The sequence below is a fragment of the Hylobates moloch genome, unplaced genomic scaffold (genome assembly GCF_009828535.3).
Source record: "Hylobates moloch isolate HMO894 unplaced genomic scaffold, HMol_V3 SCAFFOLD_12, whole genome shotgun sequence".
Classification (NCBI taxonomy): Eukaryota; Metazoa; Chordata; class Mammalia; order Primates; family Hylobatidae; genus Hylobates; species Hylobates moloch.
The window spans coordinates 46,080,493-46,090,159 of NW_026652287.1; the positions used below are offsets into that span (position 1 = coordinate 46,080,493).

The window sequence follows — 9,667 nt, forward strand, 5'->3', positions numbered from 1 at the left end:
TCCAGAGTGAGGTGGAGACAGTATGTGCAGGGACACACACACACACATACACAGACTCACATACACACCTGCACACACAACCACATGAACACATGCTCATGCACACACACACAATCACATGCACACACAAGCACACACACAGACTCACACACCTGCACACACTTCCAACCACATGCACAGAGGCACACACTCATGCATGCACACGCAATCACATGCACACACACACTCATGCACACACATGCACATATGTACACACATGCACACACTTGCACACGATCACATGCACACATGCACATACATGCATACACACAGTTGCACACTCGGATGCACACAGTCACACACACAATATGCACACTTACGCACAGGCATGCACACATGCACACCCACACTTACAATCACATGCACACACACGCACACTTATGCACACATAGCACACACTTGCATATACATACATGCACGCCCACACACTCACAATCACATACACACACGTGCACACACACTCCACATATGCACACTGTTCACACATGCAAACACATCTATTCATACAACACACCTGCACACCTACACGCAGTCACATGCACACATACACAATTACACTCTCAGACTCCACACATGCGCGCGCACGCGCGCGCGCGCGCACACACACACACACACTGAAGGCGACCCTGAGCAGAGTGTGGTGCGGGAGTGGGGTGGTGGGAGGAGAGGCGCAGGCTGGTGGCCGGAGCCTGGCTCTCCTCAGGTCCGTGTACCTCCACAACAACCAGCTGAGCAACGCTGGCCTGCCCCCCGACGCCTTCCGCGGCTCCGAGGCCATCGCCACCCTCAGCCTCTCCAACAACCGGCTCAGCTACCTGCCGCCCAGCCTGCCGCCCTCACTCGAGCGGCTCCACCTGCAGGTAGCCCTGCTGTAGGTCCCACCCTGGGCCAGACTCTCTTCACCTCTTTCCAGGGGGACCCCTCCAGTTCCTAGCCTTCCATCCTTCCCAATTGTCCCTCAGAATGCCAGTGGTCGGAGTTATCTTTCTTTGAATCACTTTATTGGAAATCACTTTGAGCTCAAGGCAAGCTCCCTGTCACTCCCTTACTCAAGAGCCGTCTGTGGCTTCCCGCTGCCCTCATCCCAGACTCAAGTCTCATTCTCTTCTCCCTTCTCCAGAACAATCTCATCTCCAAGGTGCCCCGAGGAGCCCTGAGCCGCCAGACTCAACTCCGCGAGCTCTACCTCCAGCACAACCAGCTGACGGACAGCGGCCTGGATGCCACCACCTTCAGGTACAGGCTGGTGGGGGTGCAGGAGGGGCTGAGAATTTACAGTCGGGGGTCCCAACCTTCAGTCCCCCTTCCCTGGCTGGCTCCTAAGCCATGACCTCATTTACTGAGTGCCTGCTGCTCACTGGGCTCGGCAGAGCACTGGGTAGGTGTCCCTGTTCCCCACAGCCCTACACTGACATCGTAAGTCTCACATGCATTTCCATCTTGGCTCTACCCTGGTCACTCCCATAGCTAACTCTCAGGCTGGAATCTGCCCTGGGCACCCCAAGTTTACCTCCCACCCAGCTCTCTCAACGCATTACTCCCAAGTCGAAATCTGCAGCTTAAATCTGTCTCAAGACCCCTCCCCAGCCTCCCCGCCAAAATCTGTCAGGAACCCCACTCCAAGTGCCCCACCTGACACCGACCCTCTCCCCTTCCAGCAAGCTGCATAGCCTTGAATACCTGGATCTCTCCCACAACCAGCTGACCACAGTGCCCGCCGGCCTGCCCAGGACCCTGGCTATCCTGCACCTGGGCCGCAACCGCATCCGGCAGGTGGAGGCGGCTCGGCTGCATGGGGCGCGTGGTCTGCGCTATTTGTTGCTGCAGCACAACCAGCTAGGGAGCTCAGGGCTGCCCGCCGGGGCTCTGCGGCCGCTGCGGGGCCTGCACACGCTGCACCTCTATGGCAATGGGCTGGACTGCGTGCCTCCGGCCCTGCCCCGCCGCCTGCGCGCCCTGGTGCTGCCCCACAACCACGTGGCCGCGCTGGGTGCCCGCGACCTGGCCGCCACACCGGGCCTGACGGAGCTTAACCTAGCCTATAACCGCCTGGCCAGCGCCCGCGTGCACCATCGGGCCTTCCGCCGGTTGCGCGCCCTGCGCAGCCTCGACCTGGCGGGGAATCAGCTAACCCGGCTGCCCATGGGCCTGCCCACCGGCCTGCGCACCCTGCAGCTGCAACGCAACCAGCTGCGGATGCTCGAGCCCGAGCCTCTAGCCGGCCTGGATCAACTGCGGGAGCTCAGCCTGGCGCACAACCGGCTCCGGGTCGGCGACATCGGGCCAGGCACCTGGCATGAGCTCCAGGCTCTTCAGGTCAGGCACAGGCTGGTTAGCCACACTGTCCCCAGGGCCCCTCCATCCCCCTGCCTGCCCTGCCACGTCCCAAACATTCTAGTTAGCTGGTAAAGCAATCAGAACAAGCAAATGGTAAGAGTGGGTTGGAAGGTGCTGAGGAGGCTGGGTGAGGTGGCTCATGCCTGTAATCCCAGCGCTTTGGGAAGCCAAGGCAAGAGAATCGCTTTAGGCTATGGGTTTGAGACCAGCCTGGCAACATAGCAAGACCCTATCTCTACCAAAAAAACATAGTCAAGCATGGTGGCACATTCCTGTAGTCCCAGCTATTCAGGAGGCTGAGGCAGGAGAATCGCTTGAGCCCAGAAGTTTGAGGCTGCAATGAGCCGTGATTGGGCCACTGACCTCCAGACTGGGCAACAGAGCAAGATCCTGTCTCTTGAAAAAAAAAAAAAAGTGATGAGAGGTATGGTGCAATTCAATGACTGACTCATTTTATCAAGTGGGGACCTGTCTGTGCCTTCCCAGGAAGGGCCTTAGTTTACCTCTGCAGAGGGGAGGAATTTGGCAGTCATGGGGATGGGGGGCAGAAGGGCCAGGCTGGTATGAAGGGGGCAGGGGACTCTCAAGGAGAGAGGTTGGGGGCTGGCTGCGCTGAGTGGCCCAGGCCTGGGGCTGCCATGACACCATCTATAACCCCCTGCCCAGATGCTGGACCTCAGCCACAATGAGCTGTCCTTTGTGCCCCCGGACCTGCCTGAGGCCCTAGAGGAGCTGCACCTCGAGGGCAACCGCATCGGCCATGTGGGCCCCGAGGCCTTCCTCAGCACACCCCGCCTGCGTGCCCTCTTCCTTAGGTGCCCCAAGGGTGGCCGGAGGGGTGGAGGTGGGCAGGGGAGGGCCTGGGAGAGTCATGACCGTCTCTCTGTGCAGGGCCAACAGGCTTCACATGACGAGCATCGCGGCCGAGGCCTTCCTGGGGCTCCCGAACCTGCGTGTGGTGGACACAGCAGGGAATCTAGAGCAGGTCCTGATCCGGCTGCCTCCCACCACCCAACGTGGGCCACGGGCAGGGGGCCCGTGATCCTGGAGAGGCCCAGCAGAGCAGCCCAGACTCCTGGGGCTCTGCTGGGCCGTGGACTGAGGAGACAACGCCCACCGGGGGCCCTCGGTCTGGCTCTCCTGGGCCTCCAGGGCTGGGCCTGCTCTGCCTGGCACTGGCCGAGGCACCGAGGCACACAGCTGGCATACTCCAGGCTCACAGACCACGCTGGCCTGGCAGGACACACCCTACCCCAAATTCCCAACACAGATGGAGGCAGCAACAATAAAGCCAAACCCTACCAGCGCTCAGCACAGACCAGGCACCCTTCGGGGGCTCTGTCCACGGACTCCTCCCTACAACCAGTCCAGCTGGGGAAACTGAGGCTCTGGGACGCTAAGTGGGTCAGGACTGAATTTTGAGGTCTTGAGGCACACACTGGGGTCACCAAACAGCACCCTGTGCGACCCAGCCACGTGTGATTGCAGGGACGCCCAAGGCCACCCACTGAAAAAACACTGGGTGACAGATATAGGGATCCTCACATGTATCCCCCCCACAGCAAGCATGGGAATAAAATGCATCCTTCAAGCTGGGTGTGTGGTGGTGCCCTTCTGTAATCCATTACTCAGGAGGCTGAGGCAGGAGGATCATGTGAGCCCAGGAGTCGGAGGCTGCAAAGAGCTGATTGTGCCACTGCACTCCAGCTTGGGTGACAGAGGAAAACCCGGTCTCTAAAAAAAAACACCTTTCACAAGCACACTGCCCCTCCCCAAAACTGCTCCCGTAACAGGCGCCTCCTCATCCACCTCCAAGGGAACTGGGGGTGGGTGGAGAGACCTAGCCTGGCCACCAAGGGTCCGAGCAAGAAACAGACAGGAAGAGCTGGGCTGAGTGTGGCCCTGGCTATTTTATTCCATGTGCTGGCCCTGGGGACCCAGCTGGGCCAGGTCGACGCCCCTGGGGAGACGATGGGGCTCGGCCAGCCTCAGCGGCTTCTTTGGGGTGCAGGAGGGCTTTGGGGTTAAGGCTGGGGAGGAACAGGAAGTAAAGTGCTTGCAGGGGCCCTCGGGGCTTGGTCCCAGCCACCCTCCCTGCTCCGGGGCGGGCCAGAGGCCGGACACCCCTGGGCTGTGCAAACAGGACTCTCCGGGGCCCACCCAGGCCTGGGTGAGGGGCACATACTGGCTGGCAGGCATCGTTCCCAACACCTGCAGCCACAGAGGCTCTGGCTGGGCTGGGGGCCTGGTTGAGGGGTGAGTCCAGAACCGATTGTCCGCTGATTGTCTGCTTGTCTGGTCCGTGACTGTGTCGGCTTTTCCCGGTGTCAGGGCCTGCTGCCCACTTTCTGGGGGCTGCCCGCCCCATAGGCTCTTCACCTGTGGAGCCGCTGCAGCTGGGGGAGAAGAGGCCACTGGGGTCACGGAGGTGGGCTACGACCACAGTGATCCCCTAACCACCCCATCTCCTAAGCTGCTCACCTCACTCTCTACCAGATTCCGCCTGTAGAGCGCCTCCTTTGCAGCCTCCTGTGGGGGACGGGCATTCAGCAGGTAGTCTCTGCAGGCCCCACCCTGCTCGCTGCCCAGCGCCCACCCGGCCCACGCCCAGCTTACCCTGCTGCCATCGTTGCCCAGGCGCCGGGCAGCCTCTGTGTAGAACTGCAGCTGCCGCTCCAGCTGGGCTGCGTATTCTGAGAATGAATGGCGGGGGAATGGGGGCTTAGGGTGGGGCCTCGCTGCCCACGACCCTCCTGGACTGTGCCCATCCCCAAGCCCATCCCCCGCCAGATGTGCATCCCCGAGCCCCTCCCCCTCCAGGTGCCCATCCCCGAGCCCATCCCCCTCCAGGTGCCCATCCCCAGCCCCTACCCTACCAGCTGCCCATCCCCGAGCCCCTCCCCCTCCAGGTGCCCATCCCCAAGCCCATCCCCCTCCAGGTGCCCATCCCCAAGCCCCTCCCCCACCAGATATGCATCCCTGATCCCCTCCCCCACTGTGCCCATCTTGGAGCTCCTCCCCCACCAGATGCCCATCTCCCAACCCCTACCCCGTCGGATGCCCACGCCCCCCTGCTCCAGCTGTGCCCTCTGCCACTGGCTGCGTTGCATGATGTCCTGGTACTGCTGGGCCACTTCTGGGGGCACAGGCCGCCGCGCCTGCCTGAGGGCCAGGATCTAGAGGATACAGCGGGTCCTGTGAGGATCCCGCCTGGGCCTGCAGACTCCCCAGTCCTGCCCCATGTAGCCCGGCAGGATGGATACCCACCTTCCGCTCCAGACGCTCTTGGTCAAAGGCCAGCACACTGAGGCTATGCAGGGGCCGGGCTGATCTAAAGGGTGGAGGAAGGATAAGGGACTGCAGAGATTCCCCCCGCCCAACCCTGTTCATTCAAAAGATGCACTGGGCCGGGCACGGTGGCTCACGCCTGTAATCCCTGCACTTTGGGTGGCCAAGGCAGGTGGATCACTTGAGGTCAGGAGTTCGAGACCAGCCTGGCCAATATGGTGAAACCCCATCTCTACTAAAAATAGAAAAAAAATTAGCTGGGCATGGTGGCTTGCTCCTGTAGTCCCAGCTACTTGGGAGGCTGAGGCAGAAGAATTACTTGAACCTGGGAGGTGGAGGTTGCAGTGAGCCGAGATCACACCACTGCACTCCAGCCTGGGCGACAGAGTGAGATTCTGTCTCAAAAAAAGAAAAAAAGAAAAAAGGCCAGGCACGGTGGCTTATGCCTGTAATCCCAGCACTTTGGGAGGCTGAGGCGGGCAGATCAGCTGAGGTTGGGAGTTTGAGATCAGCCTGACCAACATGGAGAAACCCCGTCTCTACCAAAAATAGAAAAATTAGCTGGGTGCGGTGGCGTGTGCCTGTAATCCCAGCTACTCAGGAGGCTGAGGCAGGAGAATCACTTGAACCCAGGAGGTGGAGGTTGCTGTGAGCCGAGATCATGTCATTGCACTCCAGCCTGGGCGACAGAGCTACAGTCCATCTCAAAAAACAAAAAAAAAGACACACTGGGCACTGGGGGTGTGGCGAGAGATAAGCGAGACCCATCTGGTGTTGCTGATCCCAAAACCTAGTGGGGATGATGGCTGCACACCCAGGAAACTATGATGCCTAGTGGTCAGGGAGGGCTTCCTAGAGGAGGTAACAGCCAAGTTGGGATCCAAAGAAGGAATCAGAGGTGGGCAGAGGAACAAGGAACACCCCTACCCTGGGTAGGGGTGTTCAGGGCATTGGAACCCACAGAAGTCCAGAGGCCAGTGAAAACTATTCATGGCCATGAACCACAGGAGGGAGTGGGGAGAGAGAAGCCTGGATATGTTGACAATGGTCAGATCACAAAAGGTTTTAAAGCCCAAACCAAGGAGTTTAAACTGGATCCTCTGGGAAAAGGGGTGCCAGGAAAGGTTTTGCAGCAGGAGAGGGACATGGTCCAATTTGTGCCTGGTGGGAAACTGTCCAGGCGGGGCTGAGAGGGGAATTGGGTGTTTTCTCCAGCATGCCCTGGCCCAGATACCTACCTGTTCCCTGACTCCCTTGCAGGGGCAGGCACAGGAGGGGCCTTCCCTTTGGGCCCAGCAACCTGCTTCAGAGGAGAGAACCAGTCCTGTGAGTCCTGGGCCCCTGAACCAAGCTTCCCTCCCTGGGGTTGCTGATGGGTGGGGGTGGGGGGTCTCACTGTGGGCACAGCTGCCGGCACAGGGTCAATGACCAGCCACCTCTCCGTCGTTGTCTCCAACTGCTGGGCTGTCAGTGGCTCACGAATCCGGACCATCACCTCCAGTCGCCCCCCTGTGGGCCGGCGACCATCCAGGACCTGGGTGGGGGTAAGGAGAAACTGTTGGTGGGAAGCAGGAAGTGACTAGAGGCCCAGGGCCAGGACCAGGGAGAACAAGACCGGTTTCTTTTCTTTTTTTTTTTTTGAGACAGAGTCTCACTCTGTCGCCCAGGCTGGAGTGCAGTGGCGCGATCTCGGCTCACTGCAAGCTCCGCCTCCCGGGTTCACGCCATTCTCCTGCCTCAGCCTCCCGAGTAGCTGGGACTACAGGCGCCCACCACCACGCCTGGCTAATTTTTTGCATTTTTAGTAGAAACAGGGTTTCACTGTGTTAGCCAGGATGGTCTCGATCTCCTGACCTCGTGATCTGCCCGCCTCGGCCTCCCAAAGTGCTGGGATTACAGGCGTGAGCCACTGTGCCTGGCCAAGAGTGGTTTCTAAAATATGAGCCCATGGTATGGCTGAGATACCAGTTGATCATAATGGAGTGGGGTGCTGCAAGTATTTAGGGCTGGGCAGTAGGGAGGTCTGGGGCTCTGAGGGGAGGGCTGGGTCAACAGATGGGCTCATAGAGGGCTCAAGGCAGGAAGTGTGTTAATAATGTTAACGAGTAGCATGGCCATACTGCAGCGTGCGGATGAATGTCCACCTCTCACCTCAAGGATCTCCCGGACCTCACATGCTGTCTCCAGTGCATCCAGCTTCAGCTGGGCTGTCCCCAGCACCCGGTCAGTCTTGAACAACCCCCTGTGTGTACGTGTGTATAGTGGGGACAGGATGGTTGGTTCAGAGGAGCTCCCCTCCCCTGGAGCCCACCCAGCGGCCATGGCTCTCTCTAGCTCACCCCTTGTGAACCACTTCGAACTTGATGCCCTTGGTCTGGATGGCCCTTCGGAAGCCACGGTGGCTGCGGTTGATGCAGAGTTTGAACTGCTCCTTGAACTCTGCAGGAGGAAGGAGGGAGAGGAAGTTGGGTGGGGTCAGGCCACGGTCTTACGTCCCTTCTGCTGCAAGGGAGTAGGGGTAGGGTGCTTCCAGCCGAGGCTCACCAGGGGAGTCTGTGTTCTTGACCACACTGGTCTTGTCTTTCTGAGCTTCTTCCTGTGACCAGAGAGGAGGCAGGAAATCTTGGGGGTCTGGGACCTGGCTTTGGCCCACGAAGGCTGCAGCCCTCCCCTCCTCAGCTCCCCACGTACCACGTTGGGATAAGGGAAGTCAAACCGAACAAAGACATCCAGATCACCAGGGGACAGTCCTGTGGTCAGACAAGGGTCAGAGCTGGGCAGAGAGGGGGTCCCCATGACCCTGACCCCTTCCTATAGCCCCCTCACCTGGGGGTGTGGGCAAGTTGATGCCCTTCACGATGAAGAGGAGCATGTCGTTGCTGCTGAGGTCAGGGAAGACCCTTCCGGGTGGGCAGGTGGGCAGGCAGGTGGGCAGGGAAACAGAGGCAGCTCAGTCCCACTGCCGGCCTGCCTTCTCTTCACCCACTGGGGGCAGGGAACAAACCCCACCCTGGCCTTTGGGGGTGTCTCAGCTCCTGGGCTCATTTTAGAATCAGACAGACTAGAGTTCTCTGTTCAGGTTGGCAATGAATCACTTTTGAGTCTTTTCTTCAGTCTGCGTATATTTATTTGGTACCTACTATGTGCTAGGTACCCTAGCTGCTGGGTGACATTCCCTTCACTTAATAGTTCTTGAGTCCTACTGAGCATCAGCCAGTGCCCTAGCTGCTAGGAGATCTTCCCTTCATTTCCCAATATATCTTGAGCACCTACTATGTGCCAGCCAGTTTCCTTTCACTTAATATATATGTGTGTGTATGTGTGTATATATATATATATATATATATACACATATGTATATATATACAGTATATGTGTATATATACATATATGTATAATACACATATATAGGTATGGCCTCAGCTCACTGCAACCTCCACCTCCCAGGTTCAAGAGATTCTTCTGCCTCAGCCTCCTGAGTAGTTGGGATTACAGCTGCCCACCACCACTGCTGGCTAATTTTTATATTTTTAGTAGAGATGGGGTTTCACCATGTTGGCCAGGCTGGTCTCGAACTCCTGACCTCAAATGATCTGCCTGCCTTGGCCTCCCAGCCTGGCCTCACTTAATATTTTTTGAGTCCTACTAAAGCACCAGCTAGTGCCCTAGTTGCTGGGGGACCTTCTATTCATTTCACAATATTTCTTTTTTTTTTTTTTTGCGACGGAGTCTCGCTCTGTCGCCCAGGCTGGAGCAGTGGCGCAATCTCGGCTCACTACAAGCTCCGCCTCCCGGGTTCACGCCATTCTTCCGCCTCAGCCTCCCGAGTAGCTGGGACTACAGGCGCCCGCCACTGCGCCCAGCTAATTTTTTGTATTTTTAGTAGAGACAGGGTTTCACCATGGTCTCGATCTCCTGACCTCGTGATCCGCCCGCCTCGGCCTCCCAAAGTGCTGGGATTACAGGCGTGAGCCACGGCGCCCGGCTTTTTTTTTTTTTTTTT

General features: G+C 58.4%; 3 protein-coding genes across 4 annotated transcripts in view; 2 read left to right on the forward strand and 1 right to left on the reverse strand.

Moving 5' to 3' along the window:
• NFIX (nuclear factor I X) overlaps positions 1–9,667 on the forward strand; it is a 221,801-nt gene that overhangs the window by 99,399 nt on the left and 112,735 nt on the right. The window lies entirely within an intron of this gene.
• Positions 576–3,489, forward strand: PODNL1 (podocan like 1). The gene is made up of 5 exons (XM_032171473.2): positions 576–899; positions 1,160–1,275; positions 1,698–2,355; positions 3,043–3,191; positions 3,268–3,489. Exons 1-5 carry the CDS (start codon positions 576–578, stop codon positions 3,416–3,418), a joined length of 1,398 nt encoding a protein of 465 aa, XP_032027364.2. The 3' UTR covers positions 3,419–3,489.
• Positions 4,268–8,959, reverse strand: LOC116478561 (coiled-coil and C2 domain-containing protein 1A-like). The gene is made up of 12 exons (XM_032169884.2): positions 8,491–8,959; positions 8,356–8,414; positions 8,209–8,260; positions 8,004–8,103; positions 7,816–7,906; positions 7,061–7,198; positions 6,903–6,967; positions 5,644–5,707; positions 5,426–5,552; positions 4,993–5,069; positions 4,858–4,905; positions 4,268–4,772 (listed from the first exon to the last, which is right to left on the reverse strand). The coding sequence occupies exons 1-12, from the start codon at positions 8,534–8,536 to the stop codon at positions 4,752–4,754; spliced, it is 888 nt and encodes a 295-aa protein (XP_032025775.1). The 5' UTR covers positions 8,537–8,959; the 3' UTR covers positions 4,268–4,751.